Here is a 23981-nt window from a genome sequence, read left to right as displayed (position 1 = left end):
TATGTTTACAGTACGTTTTTGTTATCATATCCAAAAATATATGATAAAATATCCCTGCTTGTTTCCAGGCTGACCTCCTTGTCCATGTCAAGTTCCTTCCCTGGCTTAAGGCTTTTCAGAGCTTCAGTGACAAGAGTCTGGTCTCTGTACACTGGTACCACGTTGAAACGAAAATTCAGCTCATCAATGGGCAGGTTGTATTTTCGTGCATGATTCTGCAGTGCACCTATGAGACACATGAACCAACTCTTTATTGAACAGATGACATTTGAAAAATCCTGTATACATACGTTTGGATTCCACCTATTTTCCAGGGCCTAATTTTGTTAGAGATTTATTTTTTCCAGAGCAGGTTTAAATTCAAACTTGTTTCTTACCTGTGAGGAATCCTTGAGGAAAAAAGAATCCAGAAATCCAAAAAGACTTCGGCTGACCATTTGTGATCCAACTCTGCTCACACAACCACACACACACACACACACACACACACACACACACACACACACACACACACACACACACAACCAATGGGTACTTTACAATCTTGCGAATTCAAAATAAATACAAAACAAAACAAACAAAGGTCATTAAAAAAAGGCAAAACTACTCGACTTTTCCCTCCTGAGGGCAAACAAAGTCAGCTCAAAGGTAAAGCTGACAGTCTTGGATCATTTTGATTTCAGATCATGTCAAAAATAAGTAACTAGAGGGTTGAAGGTTGTAGTTGATGGACACAACTACATATACAGAACCATAGCAAGGAATCATACAGCTTAGGAAGGATATAAGGATATTTCTAAGCTGAAAAATAATAAATGCATATATTAGTGTGCCAGTCTTTGTAGATAAATACTTCACCTCATTTTCCCGCAGAAAAAAAATGAAATTTTATTTATTCAGTGAAAATCTTGCCTTCTGGCTTAGCTCTCAAATCTCATTCACCCTCCAAACATTTAAACTTGCTGCTTCACAAGAAACAAGGCAAGAATGACAATGAGATTTTTGTGCATGCATGTTCTTCTCCACCTCCTTCTTCCCCTGCTTTTCATCATTTCATTCTGCAAGGCATTTAGTATAGCACCGGACATGAGTCATATGTAGACTAGTTTACTTATTGTTCTTTTTGACAGCCCCATGTACATCCATTATGTGGAAAAGAGCAGATTGGACATTATGTTAAATATCTCCTTTTATGTTTCACAAATGAATTTCTTTTTTGTACACAACCATTCAGAAAGTTTAGGATCTTTGTTTTAAATAAATGAATATGTTGATTTAGCAAGAAGCATTCAATTGATCAAAAGTGACAGTAAAAACCATTCATAATGTTACAAAAGATTTTGCTGTTCTATTTATCAAAGAACCCTTAAAAAATGCAGAACGGCTTCCACAAAAATAGAAATATCAGAAAATTACTGTTCCCTTTCGTTCAGTCACTACGACGTACGTTAGTGACTAACGAATGGGGGTTTCGCTTAGAAGCCAATCATCTTCATCGTATTCAACAGCGCCCAATGGCAGTGCCAATGCCATGGGCATGCGGAATTTGCATGCGTAACTCCGCCCCACCTCGTGGGTATATAAGGAAGTACGCTGCGAACATCGCATTATGTTTCTGCTTTGGAGCCAAGAGGATCTCTTCACTCCTACAAGCCTGAATTCTGAAGTCTTCTCTTCAGTCTTCGAGAGACCAGCGGTTCTCCAGGGTGTTGGTGTTACGGCGCGTTCCAGCGATCTCATGCTGCCTGCCTGCTGATCTGTGCAGTGATCTGCAACAGCTGTGTGTGTGTTTCCCTGGGCGCTTCGGCACTCTGCAGAGCTTTCCTCTCACAAAAAGAGCTTGCGCGTGGCACGTCTTTTTCAAGACGGTTCGCCCGTGCACTTCCGGGTGCGATCGATCTCCGTTGCTGTCTATGGGCACATTCACTGCTCGATGTGTTTGGGCTTCAGCACGTTCGGGCAGTGTTTGTGGATGCGTCATGTTCCCACTGCGGGAACGTGACCATCGCGATGTTGCGGTCGAGACTCAGTGATCTCCGTGAGGAGAGAGAGTCCCCTCTGCCACACCCCAATCTACCGTCTCCGAGTGAGGCGGTACTTTGGCTGGTGGCCAGGGTGACCTGAGTGCGGTGCCGTGGTATTAAGAACCCCGACGATCATTCCTCGGGCCACGCCCCCTCTTGCACATTGCTTAAACCCGCGAGTGTTGGACTGAAACAGCGGCCCGTCTCTGACGCCTCGTTCGTTTCGTTCACGCTCCAGATAGCAGTGAGATGTCGATCGCCGCATCCCAAGGTGGGCTGGAGTCCTTTGGGGATGACGATTAGGAGTTGTGCTCCGCCTCCGGGTGTGTCAGCGCTGCCTGATCCGACCTAAGGTTGACAGCCATGTTATCTCGGGCAGCCGCGAGTCTCGCGCTGGTGTGGAACTCCGCCCAGTCGCGAGTGCTCGTGGTTGCGCGATTGGTTTTTGGGGACGGCACCCGACAGCTGTTGGGCCCCGCCCCCAATGCCTTTCGCTCCCGAGGTGCATGAGGAGATCACGCGGTCCTGGAAGTCCCCGTGCTTCCCGCGATCGTTTGGTGGCCTCCTCCACCTTCTCTGCCCTTGATGGGGCCGCGGCCTAGGGTACACTGGGGCCCCCTCACCCCCACTGTTGAACTCTCTGTTGCGCACTACGGTGTCCACAGAGGGCTTGACGTGGCGTGGTGTGGCTGTCCTAAGCACCCTCCCAAAGCCTGTGGGCTCGTCTACTTCGGTGGCGTGGTCCTGCAGAGCTACGGGCAGGCCGCCGCCCCGTTGCACATGCACAAGGGTGGAGCCGACCCAGGGCTCTTCATTGAGCTGCGTGCCGCGACTGATCCCGCCCCCGGGCGGTGAAGGTGGCCACACGCTCCCTGGGTCGGGAGATGTCCACAGCTGTGGTCCGGGAGAACACCTGGCCTTACCTGGTGATTTGGAGGACGTTGAGTGGGCCCGCCCCCTCAACTCACCCATATCCCAGGCTGGCCTCTTCGGCGGCGCGGCTGGGAACTGCGCCCAACAGTTCTCGGCCGCCCCAGAGCAGACTGAGGCTGTAACACGTACTGCCCCGGCGGCCAGCTGCTGCACCAGCCGCCGGCTCAGTCGCCTCAGTCCGCTCGCCGCCGAGGGCGCCCTCCCTCCTCCCGCCCGGCCCCAGCAGCAGCCTTCACCCGGGCCGCGCCGTGGAGGTGGTTGAGGATGACGCCCAGTCCGCTCCCCAGCCTGGTTAAACGCCACGCTGGAAGTGGACAACTCAGAGATGGGTTCCAGTTCTTCCCAGGGGATGGTAGCAGGGCCTCTCCTTCCCCCGGTGGAGGGCCGGGGGAAAATCCTTCCGCTGCTGGCCCCCGGGCTAGCAGCGCTTGGGAAGAACTCATGTTCCTGTCTCTGAGAACCCAGAGACCGGTGATGACAGTGCGCGCCACCCACGGGTCCCGCCACTCGCATCCCTCTCTGTCGCCAGCCTCCTGGCAGAGCAGACCCCAGTGGAACGCGCGTCCTTCCCTGGTCTCCTCTGTCAGGACGCAGCCGTTAACCGCACCCCCACACCGGGACGCCCAACAGCCTCCCTTGTCCGGGTCGGTAACGCTGCATCGCTGCCCCACTCCGGGTACACCTGTAGTCCGATTGACCCCGTTGGTGCAGTTCCTGGGAGCCTGGCTTCAGATTCCAGGGCTGTCCCGCTGGGTCGCGAAGACAGTCAGGTGCGGCTACGCGATTCAGTTCGCGCAGGTTCCTCCCCGCTTTCGGGGAGTCCGTTCCACTATGATCGGGGCTATGCCCCCGTCATGCGAGCGGAGGTTGCCACCCTACTGGCGAAGGGTGCGATCGAACCTGTCCCTCCAGCCGAGGTGAATTCCGGGTGTTACAGCCCGTACTTCATTGTACCCATAAAGACCGGTGGGCTTGACCGATCCTGGACCTGCGCGTCTTGAACCGTTACCTCCACCGGTTTCCGTTCAAGATGTTGACAGCGAAACGCCTTTTCGAAAGCGTTCGTCCAGTCGATTGGTTGCAGCGATCGACCTGAAGGACGCCTACTTCCATGTCTCCATTCTACCTCGACACAGACCGTTCCTACGGTTTGCTTTCGAGGGGCGGGCATATCAGTACGCAGTTCTACCATTCGGGCTATCTCTGTCCCCTCGCGTCTTTACGAAGATTGCCGAGGCAGCCCTTGCGCCCCTTCGGCAGCACGGGGTTCGCATCCTGAATTACCTCGACGACTGGCTTACTGGGTCACTCTCGAGAGCAGGTTTGCGGACACAGAGATTTGGTGCTCCATCACCTAGCCCGTCTGGGCCTTCGGGTCAACTGGGAGAAGAGCAAACTTTGCCCCGCGCAGAGGATCTCTTTTCTCGGTATGGATCGACTCGGTCGCCATGTGCGCGCTGCTTTCGAGCGAGCGCGCGCAGTCTCTGCTGACTTCCCTTCGACAAGTCGAGGGCAAGAGTGCGGTTCCACTGAAACTGTTTCAGAGGCTCCTGGGGCATATGGCATCTGCAGCCGCGGTAACGCCGCTCGGATTGCTTCATATGAGACCGCTTCAGCACGGGCTACGCGATCGAGTCCCGAGATGGGCATGGCGGTCTGGCACGCTCCGGGTACAAGTGACTCGGGCCTGCTTACAGACTCTCTCCCCGTGGTCGAACCTCAGCTTTCTACGGACCCGAGTGTCCTTAGAACGAGTTTCCAGGCATCTTGTTGTATCAACAGATGCATCATCCACGGGCTGGGGTGCCATGTGCAATGGACAAGCAGCCACGGGCTCCTGGATAGGACCCCAGTGCCTTCTGCATGTTAATTGCCTCGAGTTGCTGGCAGTACGGTTCGCCCTGCACCGCTTCCGAGCGTTGCTGAAGGGTCAACATGTACTAGTCAGGACAGACGACACGGCCGGGCGGTCTACGCTCCCGCCGTATGTCTCAACTCGCCCGCCATCTCGTTTTATGGAGTCAGAAGCATCTGAGGTCCCTTCATGCTGTCCACATCCTGGGAGTCCTGAACCGTGCAGCCTCGAGCTCTCACGGCTTCAGCCACTTCCTGGAGAATGGAGACTCCATCCCCAGACGGCCCAGCTGATATGGGAACGGTTCGGTGACGCACAGGTAGTCCTGTTGCCTCCCAGGACTCTTCCCATTGCTCCCTGTATTATTCCCTGACCTATGGTCGGCACGGATGCACTGGCGCACAGCTGGTCGTCGGGGCTACGCTATTATGCGTTTCCCCCAGTGAGCCTTCTCGCACAGGTACTGTGCAAGATCAGGGAGGACAAGGAGCAGGTCATGTTGGTCGCCCCGTTGGCACGGCCGGACCTGGTTCTCAGAACTGCTACTCCTTGCGACAGCCCCTCCCTGGCCTATTCCTCTGAGACTCCTCAGAGACGGGGCACCTTTTGGCACCCGCATCCAGCGTTCTGGAAGCTCCACGTGTGGCTTCTGGACGGGACGCGGCTGGTTTGAGTAGCCCTCCACCTGCGGTGGTCGCTACCATCACTTCCGCTAGGGCAGAGTCTACACGACACCTCTATGCGTTGAAGTGGGACCTCTTCGTCACATGGTGCTCTTCCCGCCAGGAAGACCCCTGGAAATGCCCGATCGGGTCTGTGCTTCGTTTCTCCAGGAGGGGGTGGGACGAAGGCTGTCTCCTTCCACCCTTAAGTGTACGTGGCCGCAATATCTGCCTACCACGATCTCCTGGGAGACAATAAGGTAAGTAGCAGCACGACCTGATCATCAAGTTCCTGAGGGGGGCGAGGAGACTGAATCTTCCTCGCTCTCCTCTCGTTCCCTCTTGGGACCTCTCAGTAGTCTTAAGTGCTCTGTAGAGGCCTCCCTTGAGCCTTTGCGGTCGGCCGAGATTAAGCTCTTGTCTATGAAGACGGCTCTGCTGACCGCATTGGCCTCGCTTAGAGGGTCGGGGACCTGCAAGCATTTTCGGTTGACGAAGCGTGCCTTGAGTTCGGGCCGGCTAACTCTCACGTGATCCTGAGACCCCGGCCCGGATATGTGCCCAAGGTTCCCACCACTCCGTTCCAGAGATCAGGTGGTGAACCTGCAAGCGCTGCCTTTGGAGGAGGCAGACCCAGCCTTGGCATTGCTCTGTCCAGTACGCGCTCTCCGCGCCTACGTAGACATGACGCAGTGTTTCAGGACCTCAGACCAGCTCTTTGTCTGTTATGGTGGAGAGCGGAAGGGAAGTGCTCTCTCAAAGCAGAGGTTGTCTCACTGGATAGTGGACACCATTGTTTTGGCATACCAGCAGCAAGGCCGACCGTGTCCCCTTGGTGTGAGGGCACACTCCACCCGGAGTGTGGCCTCCTCTTGGGCTCTAGCGCATGGCGCCTCGCTAACAGACATCTGCAGAGCTGCAGGCTGGGCGACACCCAACACATTCGCCAGATTCTACAATCTCCGAGTGGAGCCAGTGTCCGACTATGTACTCGCCCCTACGGGTGGCCGGTAATGGGCCAGGCTCAGGTGTCTTCGCTTGCTCGCCATTCCACTCCAAGGACTGGATACGTGCGATATTTTCCTCAGGTGAGCTCCCTGAGAGCCCTGAGCTCCTCCAGCACTGCTTACGCCGACATCAGTTCAGTCTGCCCTTTCGAGCCCAGACCCTCATGTCCGGCCAGGTGCTCCGTGTGCATGGTTCCCCTCCGGCGACCCCCACACGAGTATTCCCACCGTAAGCCTCCTCAGTGAGCAGGTGTCTTTCCCTTGGCAAGTCCCTGCCACCCCTAGGGTTAAAAATCCACCTTCGGCTGGTACCCTAGAGATCTTCCATATGCAACCCTCAGCGGGTCATATGTGTATTCTCTAAGTCCTCCCTACGGTAGGCATCTTGGCATTCCCTCACTGGGATATGCTTCCCAGTGTACCTTGGTAATCCTGTGATAAGTGGGAGTCCTAGGGCCTTAAGTGGCGGGATCTCACACTTACGCAGGGCACTGGATGACAGCTGAGTGGCGCTGTTTTACAGGTTCCCCCATTCGTTAGTCACTAACGTACGTCGTAGTGACTGAACGAAAGGGAACGTCCGGTTACGTATGTAACCCTCGTTCCCTGAGGAGGGAACGGAGACGTACGTTTCCTTAGCCACGTCAGCTGTGCTGCCTGGAACGCGGAGTTCAGTCTTGGCTCCTGCAGCAGTAACATAATGCGATGTTCGCAGCGTACTTCCTTATATACCCACGAGGTGGGGCGGAGTTACGCATGCAAATTCCGCATGCCCATGGCATTGGCACTGCCATTGGGCGCTGTTGAATAAGATGAAGATGATTGGCTTCTAAGCGAAACCCCCATTCGTTAGTCACTAACGTACGTCTCCGTTCCCTCCTCAGGGAACGAGGGTTACATACGTAACCGGACGTTTTTATTGATCAAATAAATGCGGCCTTTGTGAGCATAATAGACTTAAAATCATTAAAAAAACCTTACTAACCACAAACTTTTGAATGGTAGTATACGTGTTTGAAACATCATGACAGTGAGAAAATTATGACAGAATTTACATTTTTGTAAGAACTATTTTATCTGTCATTTGAGAAGTATAACAGCAGTGGATAATTGGGTTTTCTCTCTCATATATGATGGTGGGCTTATATTATTATGCAGTGTACTATGCAGTACCTCAGTCTATTAATGATGTTGTAGAGGAAATTTCTTACTTCACTGCTGAAATTTAAACTTGTCCAGTTACATATGCTGAGCCTGTTTGCTCAGAAACACGAATTCTTCTGCAATTCATCCATATTAACATGAGCTTATCGTGTGTGTCTGTTTGTTATATAACAGAGCACTCAGACCAGCCACACGGAACAGCACATCCAGTCAGAGATAACAGTTTGGGTGTGCCCATCAACCCGTGCAAGACAGCTATCGCCATATGTGCGTGCCAGACAGTGAAGCAAGGATACACTGTAAAGAAATTGTAGTTGTTTATGTAGCTTCTTTGAGAATGGCTGTGAGGCCCTCTGGCTCCATTCATGAACTTTAATAACAACAGCACAAAGCTCATATATCACTGGCCTTTACTGGAATCCCCAACCCTAGGGAAATTGTCCATGTACAATGAGAGTGTACCTCCTGAATACAGAGGAAAAAAGTGTGTGTCTGTGCACATGCTTGAAAGTGGAGTCTTAAAACTGAGACTATTTTTAATGCCTTGCCTTTTTGGAATACGACAGTACAGATTTACAGATTGGCTTCAAGCCTGTGAGCCATGTATTATAATGCATGATGCCTCAAGGTGTATTAAAGTAAGCTTTAAAAAAAAAAAATTGTTGAAAAAAAAAATGACATTGACTTGTACCTGGACTTTAAAGTAGATTCAGTACACTTACAATGTAGGAAGCCTAACAATTTGAATATAATCATAATAATAATATTAATTAAGAAATATAATATCATATAACTGCACAGTAAGAATAAAAATGGCATTTTAATAATAATTATAATAATCATTTTACTTTAAACTACAGAAGTAAAATTACAATACTTTTTTAAAACCTCGAGCTTTATATGTGGTGGAAAATCTTCAGGGAGACCTTTACACTTCTTTAGTTTATAAATGCTTCTCATTACAAAATCTAGTGAAGTATACATTTCTGTAAATTTCTCCACAAAAATGTTTTGCCATATGCCATATGCAATTTCGATTTTAGTTGACTGTGTTTTGCACCATTACTTTGGCAATGCATCAATCACTGTTAAACATAATTTATGTTATTATGAAAAGTGTAAAATATTGTTGGTTCTTTATGAAACTGTGGTGGGATAATTTATTTGGCTGCCACATCTAGGGAATTAATGGGAAACGCTGGTGACATAGTCATACCTCTATAAATGCTGTGCGCAGGGTGAGATCTCTAACCCAGCTGCCGAGAGGTTTGAGAGATGGGTAAGCTGCATTAGACCAGTGAACAGGAACTTGGTTATTCAGGAAACTGTTATAAATCTTCTCCATTTCTTCAGACATCACCACTAGACCTGCTATTGCCTTCTGCAGAGTATGTAGCGAAGTCTGCAGGAAATGCATGCACACAAAAATACAAACAACCAACAGTGGGGAGATTAGTGTGATCAATAATTCATTCATTCTTGTTTGATAAGCTGCTGTTATCAATTCATCATCTGTAGTTTACGATCAAAAATCTTTAACAAAAAAGGTCTCTTGCCTTCAGCACACGCAACAGGAAGTTAAAGCGGTCTACTTCCTGTCCGAGCACAGTGGTTAGGGAGTTAACTCTACCATTCGGGTCTTGCAAGAACAGACTCTCCACTGCTGCATCCATATCTAATTTCTCTGCTCAGAGACACACACACACAGACAGGTCCAAAAAACTCATTATAAAACCAATGAAGTGACAGTAGACTTGTGTGCAGGGAGTTACAGGGTTTGAGACTAACCAGGGATCTTTGCTAAGATGGAGTCAGCCAGCTCATGGACCACCTCATCATTGCTCTTCCCTCCACCAGCTGCTGAAGAACGGGGCTGGACTTCCAGAATGGTGCAGATTAGTTTCATTGTCTCCTGCCTCTGTTTTTAAAGATGGAAAGGAGACCCACGCATGTTAAGTCAGGTAACAGGTGCTCTTTATCAAAAATTTTTTTGTTATTTTGTGTACAGCAAGAAGAGGTGAGAGTTACCTGGAAGGCCAGATTAGCGTTTTCATGCATGCCAAAGACCTCTGCATCATCAATAAGAGGCAGCTCCTCGATATAATGCTTATACTCAGTCAAGCTGTCTGAATCAGGAGCAAAATAAATCCCTGCACAAAAGGAAAGAGAGCGTTTAATGATCTAATGGCACTAACTTGAGGTCTGTAATAAAGTGCAGAACTAAACAAAATATAATAAACTTAAAACTCCCCCCTCCCAACTCTCAACGGCTTTGTACAGTATATAAAGGACTCCAGAGGTATGTATCAAAATGTAAAAAGCTACCTAGCGAGTAAAAATTATTTGAAATGTCTAAAAAGCAAAGATAACCAATGGGGAAGTGAATATACGAGTAATGCACACTAAAACTGGGACAGCGCAAAGTATTTCAGCGCTGGAAAAATACACACTCCATCTTTAATTTACATAATTTGCAAGTCTGAATACCAGATTTGGTATTTGAAGGGTGAAGTTGAATACATGTCTATTATTTACCAATTAAGAGAGAGTCTGTCTCTCTCGTGTATGTGTGTGTGTGTTTCTATCCCGGTGGGGACTAAATTGAGGTCCCCATAAGGAAACAAGCTTATAAATCATACAGAAGGAGTTTTTTTGAAAGTGTAAAAATGCAGAAAGTTTTGTGTGATGAGTAGGTTTAGGGGTAGGGTTAGAGTAAGGAGATACAATATACAGTTTTCTGTAATATAAAACCATTACATCTATGGACAGTCCCCGCAAAGATAGTAAACCAGATGTGTTTAATCGCCTTTAATCATATTTTAGGGACAAATTTGTACCTAGAAGTGAGCGAAATCTGACAAAACGTCCTTTTTTGTTTTATTTTCTATTGTAAAAATTCATAATGTTTTCTGTTGGGGTTAGGGTAAGATTATAGTATTTAGAACTTGCAGTATATAAAAACAACAGAAGTCTATTAGAATTCCCCCATTTAGCAAAGTAAATGTGTGTGTATGTGTATACCTGATTGTGAGTAGGTATAGCCATCCTCTAATGTGGCTGGGGAGAAGAAACTCTTGAGTATGGTGTGCAAGCATCGCTGATCCCAGGCATCCGTCACCCTGCCTCCGTACGTTATCTCACCTACAGAGACAATAAAACACACATAAACAAACACATTTCAATTCATTGCATCACTGACTGACACCTTGCCAAGAATTAATGAGACAGTTTGACATTGTTTGAAGCTTCCTTAATGAGTCTTTCCCAAAGCCTCTCATAACAAAATTACTGGAACACTCCCTCATAGTCCCAGCACGCCACAAGCTGCACCAAATGTAATATCATTTATTGTCACTAACTAATGATCTGTAAAATGATGCCTATATAACAGCAATGCATTCGTAACAATTATAAATTATTTTGAACATTTTAGTGAAAGAATCCAAAAGATTTTCTGAGAAATGTCAAAAATATCACACAAATATTCATATTTATTTAACAGACAAACACATACACACAAAAACACTAGCAGCAAAGATGAACATGTGAAAGTGTGGATCAGCCCCTTTCACACATACGATCTTTACTGGTAAAATAACATTAAGAGATCATGTGTAAACAGGACTAAAATATCGGTAAATCGGTTCTGGCATTTTACCAGTATGAGAAGTTGTAACATTACCAGTAAATTACCGGCATGATACTGTGTGTAAACTAAGAATGAAGATTACTGGTATGAGCATGTACAAGGTAAGAACGCGGTGAAGTAAGAAGTTTACTTTGGGCCAATCAAAAAGCTCAGTCAGAGCTCTTTTAACTTTTTTTTTTAACTGCTTTCAATGTTTTCTATATAAACATGTGAGAAACGGGCAGCTGACTGTCTCGTTCGTGGCTTGTTTTACATTAATTAGCGCTGCAGCTCTGCAGTTATTGCGTACTATAGTAACTGCAATACTATAGTAACTTTTATGTATCAAAACATGTAACAAAAACATGTTCTGTGTGAGCATCCTTTTACGCCTGTGACTCAGAAGTAAAAAAAAGTAACTAAAATGAAACTAAAGCGCTTCTCCTCATACCAGAAGTTTACCTGTATTTTGGTTCTGATGTGTGAATGGTATCTTACCGGTAAAAAGACAGAACTCTTGTGTGCCCATATAATCTTAGTGAAAGTGGTAAACAGATTTGGCTTGCTGTCTGCTATTGAGGTGCTCTGAGAGGATATTATACCCGCTATAACAGGCAAAATTGTACAAAAAGGAGGAGCAGGGTAGGAGGAGGGATGCTGCAAGAACTAGCAACGGGAAGAGGTAAGCTGCTGGTTTTATACCTTGGTATTAATTGGAAGATTAGATGGGCGTACTCCTCCCGAAATTACGTTTAAAAACTTAAAAAAAATAATAATAATTTAAATCGTTCTGTAATTTTTTCGGCAATTTTTCAGGGATTGCTGTGTGAAAGGGGCTAATGACTGATTCTTTAAATACTTCTGCAATAAACACACACATGTACCTGTGATGTATACAAGAGCATCCCAGGGGATATGTCCTGTCTGGCAGTAGAGGTTTAGGTTAAGAAGAGCACACTCTCTGTCGCTGTCATTGAATTCATAACGGATGTTCCAGCCCAGAGGACCAAATTTCTTCCTCTCCTATATATATATGGACACATAAGAGAAGGATTTAGAGGATGTGAATAAGTAAAGCCCTCCTGAAAATCTATTGTACTGCAAATAATTGGACATTTTCTTTCAAACATGTTACCTAGATTCATGTCAAATTTAACATATTATATCTTTATCAAATAAATGCTGTACTTTTGAACTGTCTATCTTTTTATGTTTTTCTATCTTGAAAACAATGTGTCACAGTTTACACAAAAATAATAAGCAGCACAACCCTTTTCAACATTTATAATTATAATAAATGTTAATAATTAAAATGATATTAGAATTATTTCTGAATGATCATGTTAAGGATCAGGGCTGCATTTCCCAATAACGTTGTATCTTATCGCGCTATGAAGACTCTAAAGGTATAATTTAACTAAAGGTATACCACTTCTAGGCGTGTTCACCGAACTAAACCTTAGGAGGTTGCTTAAGGTAAATCTTCTTAAGTGCGACGTTAGCAGGCGCTGTCCGTGGCGGCGGTGCTGAATTAGCTGAATTAGCGGTTAACTGCATTATGTGAGAAAGTGGTGTTCTTTATAATAGAAGCGCTTCAGAAATAGTTGAAATTGCTTTTATCAGGACTCGTGAGATCATATAAATATAATTATTAAATATAATAATATAAATCTCTCATGCCCAAACGTATCAACCCACTACACTGGCAATATGCCATTTATATTATCATAATACATTTTGCCATAGTCTTCATTTACTCCACAAGCAGAGTTGATTGCCCACATCACATTATTGGTAAATCACTCATTTCTGTTATTGGATGACCTACTCAATAAAGGCGCAACACGCGAAAGATAATCAACCGCTACAGCGGAAAAAAAAGAAAGAAAGAGAAGAGCGTCAACAGCTGAATATCGGGGCTGAGCTCCGTCAGGTTTGTCTTGACAAAGTCGGACCAACAAGATCTAAAAGCTGATGAATTCGCTGCCATGGCAGGCAAAATTAATTTTGAATTGCAGCTTTTGATATGGTAGCCAGGGGACTAAAGTTTTCACGGATTAAATAGTGCACATAGAAATGGCTCCACGGACGGCGCCTTCTTTGATTTACAACTATTTGCTGTATCGCTGCCATAGTTAGACTAAACTCCCTTCTACAATCATTCCTTTTAAATAGATTCCATAATGGTTTGCCAGCTGATATACCTTTGGATAATATAGGCTAATTAAAAAGCAAACAGCCATCAGTGTAATGACAATAGTATTATTTGCATGAAAACACTTCAATTAGCAGAATTATATTTGTAAAGACTGAGATGTAAAGAAACAGTGGTGGCCACTATCGGAATGAACTGTCAATAGTGATAAGGCATAGCTAAGAGTGCTCCAGACCAACCTTACGAACGACTGTCTTACAGAAGGTATTCTTAACTAAGATCCCTTCGGGAAACACGTATTAACGATAAGATACACCTTAAGGTATAATTTAAGAACGACGTAGTCTTAAGAAGGTTTCGGGAAATCCAGCCCAAGACAAGTAATGGCTGCTGAAAAAAATAAATAATAATAATAATAATAATATATATATATATATATATATATATATATATATATATATATATATATATATATATATATATATATATATATATATATGCATCAGACTCATAGCTTATACTGTATATTTTCCCCCACCTATCAACCACCTAACTTCACAAAGAAAAAAAAACAATTTAAAGTTACTTCAAAACAAATTTACCATAAAAGCTATGTTTCCATCTAATTGTTTTTATTCAATCATAAAAACTGCATTCGTGCTTTTAAACCTTACCATCTCTAGAGACTTCAAATTGAATAAAATACAGAATTTTCAACCCTTGAGCCCTGACCTGAATGATGGCGTGGAAAAAACACACTCCAAAAATGATCTTCCTCCATTTCCTGCCAAGGACGTGTTCCTCAAAGAACGTACTGCTGATCTCAGTAAAGGCACGTCTCACATTGGCACGGAGACCCTTTGGGGGCTCGTTAGTAACCTACCATCACATTAACAAAGGCTCATTAGTTCCCTGGCAACATAAACATATTAGCAACAAAACAAAAATCAGAGCCAAAGATAAAATAGAATGGCTAAAATTAATAAAACTAAGTTACGAACCATCTGACCACTTATAGACATCCATGTCACAGCACTTTCATTATAATAAAACATTGTTTAAGGTCTTATAAACTACTATCGTTTCCAGTGATTGGGGTAAAGCTGGGGTTTAACTGATAGGAATGCGAGCACAGGGGTGATAATGTATTAGTTAGAGAGTGAATAAAATATGAAAGCGCTCCTCCATGTGAAGTGTTATCTTCTTCTTGCAGGAGTGTGTGACTGCGTTACTGTGACTAAAATCTTAATTTCATATACATGCAGACATATCCGAGTGCTGGAAGGATGAATGACATGTAAATGTAAAAATATGTGCATGTCATTAGCATATGGATACCATTAACATGTGAAACTTCGCTCTACATTGATGCATGTTTTCATCTCCGAAAGATAAAAAATGAGATAAAGGCATGTGCATACTTTCCTGAAGAATTAGTTTTCGTGTATGAGCACTCATAGAACTATCAGTGACTATCAGTTTATTTATGAAGGTTTTATGTATGTATGTACTACATACTATGTATGTAGCAAGTTTGTGTCCTTGTGTTACCTTGACAGAGTTTTGTAATACAGTGACAGGAAACACATTGGTAGGCATGGAACTAAGGAACAGTCTGAAGTCCTCATGGATAACAGTGTCTGCAAAGGTCATACAAGAACAGAACAGAATAAAACAGGCTAACAAAAATAGCTTTGTAGTGGATTCACATGTGCAACACACAGTCTGCAATATAAGGTAGCAGGTGCAAAACAGGTGAGTATGGTTAAACAGAACAATAATATTTTCACTGAACCATACAAACATGTACACAGACACAAATATAAACATAAATCATAAATTGAGTCATTCATTTGAAATTTTTATTTGGAAGACTATCATTCTAAGAACAGTGTAATAAGTGCACTGTAAGTCGCTTTGGATAAAAGCGTCTGCCAAAATGCATAAAAATGTTTAAAAAATTTTTTTACAAAATGTAAGTACTAATCTAACAGTTTCAGCTTCAGTTGACCACATATCGAGTGTGTATATATAATATTCATAAAGTTTTGATGTACTAAAAAAGCACTAAAAGCAAGATATAGGTCACATTTCTGTCTTTTAATTCTTTAATTCTTCAAACTTTTCAGGCCCACTTATTTTTAACATTTACTTAATATGTTTTAACTCGGGAAAGACAATCAAGCATATACAGTACACTACTGTTCAAAAGTCTGGGGTCAGTAATATATATATATTTAAAATAAATTATATTTTTATTCAGCAAGGCTATTCAAATGATTGAAACATTCATTCATCAAAACACTCATACACACATACAAACTAACCAGGTTCAGTGAAGGTTTTGATGAGCTCCTCCATTGCCAGCATCCAAGATACAGCAAGGTGGCAATTTTGCAGGAAGATCCAGTTACCAATCTTCAAAGCTTCCATAATCATCTTCTCTGCTATAGGACCCTGACCCTGACCCAGCGAGATAGATCTCACCCTGTAATACAAGAAAGCCACAATAACTGCAAAAGTCTTGATTTGTCATGTTTATCATAGTAGGTGCTGGACTTGTCAAATTTTTTTCTGGTCTATTATTGTTACTACAACTATTTCAAATACACCCATGCCTAAATGTCTCATTAACACACACATACAAAAAAAAAAACTGTACTTGGCGACTTTACATTGAAAGGTCTGAAGGCCCTGACATACTTCAAGCGGAATCAAAGAACAAACTGGTGTGATGTCATTTTTAACAAAATCACTGTGAGTATAGCGGGGTCTCTTCCTACTTAAATGGGTAGTTCTTGGCCAGAATAAGCTACAAAGTATACCATGCTATTTTTATTTAAAGTACAATATGGCAGTCCAAAATTAGTACAAGTCCTTGAAAATGTATTTCTTATGGCTTTGTTGGAATATTACTAATGAATTAGCTTTTCTCATAGTTGGCAAGCAGAAGTGACGGGCTCAGGTTCAGGTTTAAGATTTATTGCAAGACTGAAAGTAATGGGAGGGCATGAAATTGGCAGCAGTGTATTCTGGCAGCCGGTTAAATTATCTGAGCAGTGGAGTGACATGAAAACATTACAGAGGGCTAAAAACCATTTGAGAGATAAGATTTTGTACCCACTCTAGGAATATAGCAGATGTATAGCAGATGCTGGTTGGCAAACAAGAAAGGAATTCCAGTCATCTAGCTATAAAATCAACTGAACCTGGATGAGGAGCTGAATAAACCAGTGGTCATTAACAATAATAATAGACCAGAAAAAAATGGACAAATCCAGCATGCTGGGTGACATGCTCTTTCTTAAGGACCACTTATGACAGCAGCGATCTTACTATGACACAATGTGATAATACATACCAGGAGGCAATGACTATATGACCTCTGAATGAGACAGAGAGGAATTTGGTGAGGGATTTCATGGCTGAGAGGAAGAGGAACTCGTCACAATTACAGCTGATATTGAATGGATACAGTCTCCATTGACTGACTGACCATCATTGTTGTTTATCCCGGTTGTGCACTTGTATTGTCATGTTAGTAGCACACATTGTTTACTTAGTGCCCCCTTAACTTCTTGGACCTAGTTAAAGCTTACTTTGCTTTGACCATGTTACTTGACCATGTGTTGGTGTTTTTTTTACTGATATTCATTTTTTATCATTATTTGTATTTATTTTTTGACTGATTGTCTCTGTTGTTGTGAAAATTTAATAAATAAAATTCATAAAATTCAGTGAATGGTGGGGAAAGAGTAAAGTAGATTTGAAGTAAATTCCTATGTACACTTCCAGTGGACTAGCCAAGTATACTTAAGTGCAATTTTAAGTATATTTCCGAGAAGTATATAAAAAAGTAGACTGAAAGTATACTTATTTTTTAGTTTAAAAGAATTATACTAATAGAACACTTGAATAAACTTCTTTTTCGTAGGGGCACTTCTGAATGTCATCAGTACATCAGTGCTAAAAGAAGCAAGTATAGATTTGATACTGATCACACTGCTCCCTGTGGTACACTAGTTTTGAGTGCAATGTAAAGAGTGTAAGCTTTTCTTGCAGGAAAACCAGGGCAGCAAATAAATTATCTCCATACATTTTTTAAGAAGATCTGTTTGTAAGCCATCTGAAACATGTATAACACATTTTGTATGGATGGATATAATCAAGTACCGATCCTGGTATCCTCTCTCGTTGGCAAAGCGCTGAAATGCTCCCATTGGATCTGAGCCCGTGCTTAGAATGAAGACTAGGGGAATGGATGGGGACATGTCTGTGTAAAGGGTGGCAAGATCCACTGGGGGATTCTCCACAAATTGTTGTCCCAAACCAATAATAACAAACTCAGTCACTGCAAACACAACCTGGAACACACAGAGTCAGAGACTTGAAATACATTTCAATGATGCCATATTTAAGTATACAGTTGATAATGACACATAACTCAAGGAGACTCACAAGAAACATGACATAAATATACGAGATGGGGAATTGCTGAATGAGTACATATTTCTGTGACTCGACAGCCGGTAAATTAAAACCACATGGCAGTAAATTTGAGCAGTCTGAGTGGCAGTATAAGCTACAAACAAGTATACATTCATTTTTTTTACTTATAAATTAAACTTGCAAAACAGACAAAACAAGAAAGGTAAGAAGCAATATTTGAACTAGCTTTACACAGCGTGATATAATCTACGATTCTTGTGAAATTGGTCTATTATGAGGACATTTCATTGGTGTAATTGTGAGCTAATGACATTTTCTATCCCCTTAACCTACCCTTCAAGGAAAACTTTCTGCATTTTTACATTTTCAAAAAACTCAGAATTGCAAGTAATAGATTTTTTTCTGTGTCGGATACCGTCTTCCATAGTAACTAAACTTTCTGCTCTGTTACTAAAAATGTAATGCAACTTTCTGGACATTACAATAATTCAATTTTCAAATCACAGTGGGTTTTTTTTTTACCTTCTCCTCCATAAAACTCTTGATGAGGATGAGTTTCTGGAAGGGCCCAAGCCGCTGGTTCCAGTGACCTCTGACCTGTGGCTGTTTCTCAGGGGGTATGTCTTCTGAGAAAGGAGGAAGGTCAGTAACATAACCATCCCACTGCTTCGGGTTTACTGTTTCCTCCAGTTGCCCTACAGAAAGAAAAAAAATAGTGTTTAAGATAAGAATTACTGCATGATTTCTATTTAGTGATTGATGATTTTCAAGAAATTGTATAGTACAGTACAGTATGAACCAGTGATTTTTTTATGAAAATTAAAAAATATACCCAGTTTAACAGAAATAGGTGTGGATATCATCTCTTTTTTAATGCCATTAAAGCAGGGCAGTCGGTCTTCTAAATTACAACAAGTCTCCCAGGCAAAATCAGACAACCACGGCACTTCTGGCATCTCTGGCAATTCCTGCAGTGGGAAAGGGGAGAAAGTGTCTGTGTGTTTGTGCATAAGGCTGAGAGTAATATTTCATCATACTGATACATGTCAAAAACAATCAAACAGCATGAATTAAGGTTTGAGACTTTGATCAAGCAACAAGTCATTATTGATTTGTGTATGAAAATGTTGACAAACATTGGAGTAGACTGAAATATAAAACCAGTCAAAATTAAGAACTTACTTTAATTATGAATTTCTAGTTTAATTAAGAATTAACTAAAAACAGTGATTACACTTGAAATCTTGTTTCTTTTATTTCTCTCCCAAAACAACTTCTCCCTTTTTCTTAATTTCTAAACACTATTAGCATCCTATACTAAGAGGTTTGTAAATAAAGGGAACACACCAACAAAAATAATATGTAATATGTAAACACTCTTTCGCTTACTCCTCTTTGATTCAGCGCACATAAAAAACACAATTTCCAGTGTGATTCATCTGATGTTTTATTCTTCTATACTAACTTGCGTCGTAGCCTATTCAATAGGTGTCATCAACATACAGTCTACATACACTAAATACCCAAGTTTATAGATCCATGTCATACAGTGTGATTAATGATCTTATAGGACTGCTGCAATTGCTGTCTGTAGCAGGCATATAGGGTGCTCTGGGTGGTTGCTTATAGGTCTAATTCAAAAGAGCCCACACTCAAATGAGAATGTTGGGATTTTTGTATTGCCTGTTTGATTGCCTGAAAGGCAGATTGTCTGATCACTTAGAAAAGTAACAGAACACCTCTCCTCAACAAGCCGCATGACTTGAGGTATCATTCATGTCTCTAATGGTACAGGATGAGATATCTAGTTTCACGAGTTCACACGTACATCAAATTAAATGGAGTAAAGATTATGCGTATTTGGCGTGCTGTCCGGGGGAGGGCTCCGGGCTCGGAATTTGGCCCGAACCCAGAGTATCCCCCCATGATGAAGATAGTCTAGAACTAGACTGTATTTTATTATGGATTGTGTTGACGTCTAATGAGTTTATTAAATCAAAGTGAGGAGATGGGGTGGTGGAGGGATGCTAAAAATAAAAACGGTCAACGAAAGAAGGTAAATATGCTGTATATATACACACACCTCTTATCGTTGATTAAATCGATTGGCTTGATATGCTCCACATGTGTTTAATTAGGTTTAATTATCTGAGGGTGCTCCACTTGGGTTTGATTAGGTTACATTATCTGGCGTGCTCCATTGTTTAGATAGGTTTAATTGTCTGGACGTGCTCCTCCCGAAATTAGTTACTAAAACTTCACTTAATACGTAGGGTTGTGTATATACTGTATCTCTAGCAACAGAAATGTTTGCCTTAGCAACAGAACTGAAGTGGACTCGTTTTACTGGAATATGCGCAAAACGTACTGCATCAACACAGTAAAACAATATAACAGCGTGCGGCGTGAGCGAAATGCCTTTTTGATGGGGCATAGAGTGCAGGCCCCCGAGGAAAGGGAAAAAATAGAAAACAGCTCTCCAATCTAACAATTAACACAATTAAATCCCATTCATGACTTGTAGAAGGATAATTGCCTACTACACAATTAGAATAAGAACACACATACATTAGTACTTACTTACACTCACACTCTCACACACACACACACACACACACACACACACACACACACACACACACACACAGGTGTTCTTTCTTTCTCTGTCATCACATACAACGCTGACCTTCTCCATGCCTCCAGCCCCTCGCAGGAAGAACTGCCACTCCTGCTGGGAGATCTCCCCCCTCTGCATCATGATCTCCACACACAGCATGAAGCTGTAGATGGCCTTGTGCTTCTCAAAAAGGCCACGGGACACATTCGTGTAGGCACTTAGCAGAGTCTGATCCAACAGGATCTGTAGTCTCACACTCAAATCTCTGTGTTTCTCTGCTGACTCAATAGTGTTGTTGAACAACTGTGAAGGAATTTCCAAGGAATGCGTGAAATGTCAAAATGTATACCTTAAATGCACTGGAAGTTGCTTTGGATTATATAGATATATAAAGTATGCATATACACCGATCAGGCATAGCATTATGACCACCTTCCTAATATTGTGTTGGTCCCCCTTTTGCTGCCAAAACAGCCCTGACCTGTTGAGGCATCTTCGTACCAGATACCACAGCACACCTTAAGGGCTCTACCCTTAAGGTGTGCTGTGGTATCTGGTACCAAGATATTAGCAGCAGATCCTTTAATTCCTGTAAATTGATAGGTGGGGCCTCCATGGATCGGACTTGTTTGTTCAGCACATCTCACCGATGCTCGATTGGATTGCGATCTGGGGAATATGGAGGCCAAGTAAACAGCTCAAACTCATTGTTGTGCTCCTCAAATCATTCCTGAACCATTTTTGCTTCGTGGCAGGGTGCATTATCCTGCTGAAAGAGGCCACAGCCACCAGGGAATACTGTTTCCATGACAGGGTGTACATGGTCTGCTACAATGCTTAGGGTGGTATGTGTAAAAGTAACATTCACATGGATGGCACGACCCAAGGTTTCCCAGCAGAACATTGCCCAATTCATCACACTGCCTCCGCCAGCGTGACTTCTTCCCATAGTGCATCCTGGTGCTGTGTGTTCCCCAGTTAAGCGACGCACACGCACCGGGCCATCCACATAATGTAAATGAAAACGTGATTCATCAGACTAGGCCACCTTCTTTCATGCTCCATGGTCTATGCAGCCCCATATGCAAAAAACTGCGATGCACTGACTGTGTATTCTGACAGCTTTCTATCAGAACCAGCATCAACTTCTTGAGCAATTTGAGCTACGGTAGCTTGTCTGCTTGATCAGACCACATGGGCCAGCCTTCGCTCCCAACGTGCATCAATGAGCCTTGGCCGCCCATGACCCTGTCACCGGTTCACCACTGTTCCTTCCTTGGACCACTTTTGATAGATACTGACCACTGCAGACCGAGAACACCTGCAGAACTGCAGTTTTGGAGATGCTCTGACCCAGTCATCTAGCCATCACAATTTGGCCCTTGTCAAACTTTCTCAAATCCTTACACTTGCCCATTTATCCTGCTTCTAATACATCAACTTTGAGGACACAATGTTCACTTGCTGCCTAATGTATCCCACCCATTAACAGGTGCCGTGATGAAGAGATAATCAGTGTTATTAATTTCACCTGTAATAATGTAATGCCTAATCGGTGTATATATATATATATACAAACACACACAATACTGTTCAAAAATTTATCAAATAAGACCTTGAAGACATTTATGATTACAAAAGATTTATATTTTAAATATATTATGTTATTTTGAACTTTCTATTCATCAAAGAATCCTGAAAAACATGTTTCCACAAAAATATTAAGCAGCATAACTGTTCCCTTTCAAAGTGGAACTCAACACTGCATTTTGGATCTATTCTATGGGGAACGCCATGAGTTTGACCGGTATCTGAAGCACTTGTATACACACGTCAATTTCATTAGTCGACGACAGTCCATGACGTCACTACTGGAGCACCCGCGTGTAAAAGGGGGCCTGCAATAGACGCCAACAACTATTTTGTCTTCAGAAGACGCTTTTGTTCGTATGCATGTGTAAAACAAACGCCACAGATGGAGTGCGTTTGGCTCCTCAAGGAAGCTGGATGTGCTCATTATGATGCATTCGTGAGAATGACTGCGTCTCATTGCCATGCCTCGGGCTTGCCTGCACGTCTCATTCAGACAAAAAAGTTGATGATGTCTATATGCACAGGCTAGTTTAGTGATTTCATGGACTGTTGTTGGCCAATTAAATTGTTGTGTGTACGTGCTTCAAACCCCGGTCACACTGATGCCATTCCCTATAGTGTCGATTTAATATGCAGTGTCCATTCCCCTTCTCAGATAACCATAGTTACGTTCGTAACCTGAAACATTTTCAACAGTATAATAATAAGAAATAAGCATATTAGAATGATTTCTGACTGACATAATGGCTGCTAAAAGATACATTTTGACAAAAATTTGACATTTACAATATATAAAAACAGAAAATAGCTATTTAAAATTGTAATAATATTTCACAATATTACTAGTTAGCTTTTTACTGAATTTCTGATCAAATAAATTCAGCCTTGGTGAGCGTAAGAGACTTGAAGAGAGAATTAAAAAATCATACGGACCCCAAACCGGTAGTGTAATTTAATAATAATGTAGCTGGGTTTTATTTTAACATATTACATCCTAAAAAAATATTATAGAATGACTGCTCTATATTGAAATTACCTGTTTAAAGTATTTTAGGGAGAATTGGTACATGGGGTCAATCTCAGACAGGCTGGCAATGACAAAGTACATGATGGAGCCACGTGTGGCAACAGGGCGATACTTCTCTCTGGCTGCATTGATCATCTCCTCTGTCGTCTCCGCCTCCACCAGCCGAGACTTAATGGCCTGAGATGTCACCTGTGCAAGAGAAAAGAGGATACATTGTGAGCAGATCTGCTTTACATTAAGTATAAGTGTTATATTCCAAACAGAGACAAATGTAATGATTTGACAGCTTGATGTGTTTATAAAGAGCTCTTGAAATGCAAATGGAGCTATAAAGCCGTCCACAATGACAGCACTATAAGTGTCGCAGATATACATGTGACTGTAGCAAAGGTGTCAGAAGGAGAGGGAGTTTTTGTCTTCAAGACAGATTTTTTGTTCATTACCGGCCCAACCTTTCGTTCAACTATCTATCTATCCGTTCCTCCCATTCAGGCCTTCATAACTCTCTGTGGGTGGAAGGGTGACAGGCAGTGACGTGCTTGCTCAAATTTGGCACAAACATACTATGCTGAGGGAATTTGCTAAAAATGAAATGTGCTAAAACAAATCCACAGAAGAAAAGCTGTAGATTAAAGTATGTGTCAGCACTCATTCCCAAATAAATACGTAATCGCTATCAAATTAGGCTATTTTCTTTTTAGTTGACTGTGACATTTGCAATGATTCTGAAGTAAACATCACCTTTTTTTGAACTGCATTTATACAGTACATCAAAGAATGTTGGGGGGAAAAGGGATCATGATAACCACAGTATAAAGTCCATGAGATCTTCACCCGCTTTTATACATAATCATTGATCTGCTTTTG

At 42.8% G+C, this 23981-nt stretch overlaps 1 protein-coding gene across 1 annotated transcript in view; it reads right to left on the bottom strand.

Moving 5' to 3' along the window:
- The window catches only part of dnah6 (dynein, axonemal, heavy chain 6), a gene marked incomplete at its 5' end in the record, with an annotated part of 108397 nt that overhangs the window by 1189 nt on the left and 83227 nt on the right, over window positions 1-23981 (bottom strand). The window contains 16 exons of the mRNA XM_079813168.1: window positions 75-226; window positions 378-450; window positions 8862-9047; window positions 9202-9329; window positions 9434-9563; window positions 9674-9795; window positions 10667-10786; window positions 12158-12296; window positions 14161-14307; window positions 14980-15068; window positions 15756-15916; window positions 17602-17792; window positions 18400-18572; window positions 18710-18845; window positions 20564-20797; window positions 23124-23303. Coding sequence (XP_079669294.1) covers window positions 75-226; window positions 378-450; window positions 8862-9047; window positions 9202-9329; window positions 9434-9563; window positions 9674-9795; window positions 10667-10786; window positions 12158-12296; window positions 14161-14307; window positions 14980-15068; window positions 15756-15916; window positions 17602-17792; window positions 18400-18572; window positions 18710-18845; window positions 20564-20797; window positions 23124-23303 — 2361 coding nt within the window. The remainder of the gene's footprint in view (window positions 1-74; window positions 227-377; window positions 451-8861; window positions 9048-9201; window positions 9330-9433; window positions 9564-9673; window positions 9796-10666; window positions 10787-12157; window positions 12297-14160; window positions 14308-14979; window positions 15069-15755; window positions 15917-17601; window positions 17793-18399; window positions 18573-18709; window positions 18846-20563; window positions 20798-23123; window positions 23304-23981) is intronic.

The sequence above is a fragment of the Gobio gobio genome, assembly GCF_949357685.1.
Source record: "Gobio gobio genome assembly, chromosome: 3".
In the NCBI taxonomy this organism is placed as follows: Eukaryota; Metazoa; Chordata; class Actinopteri; order Cypriniformes; family Gobionidae; genus Gobio; species Gobio gobio.
This window is presented reverse-complemented; position numbering and strand designations above follow the sequence as displayed.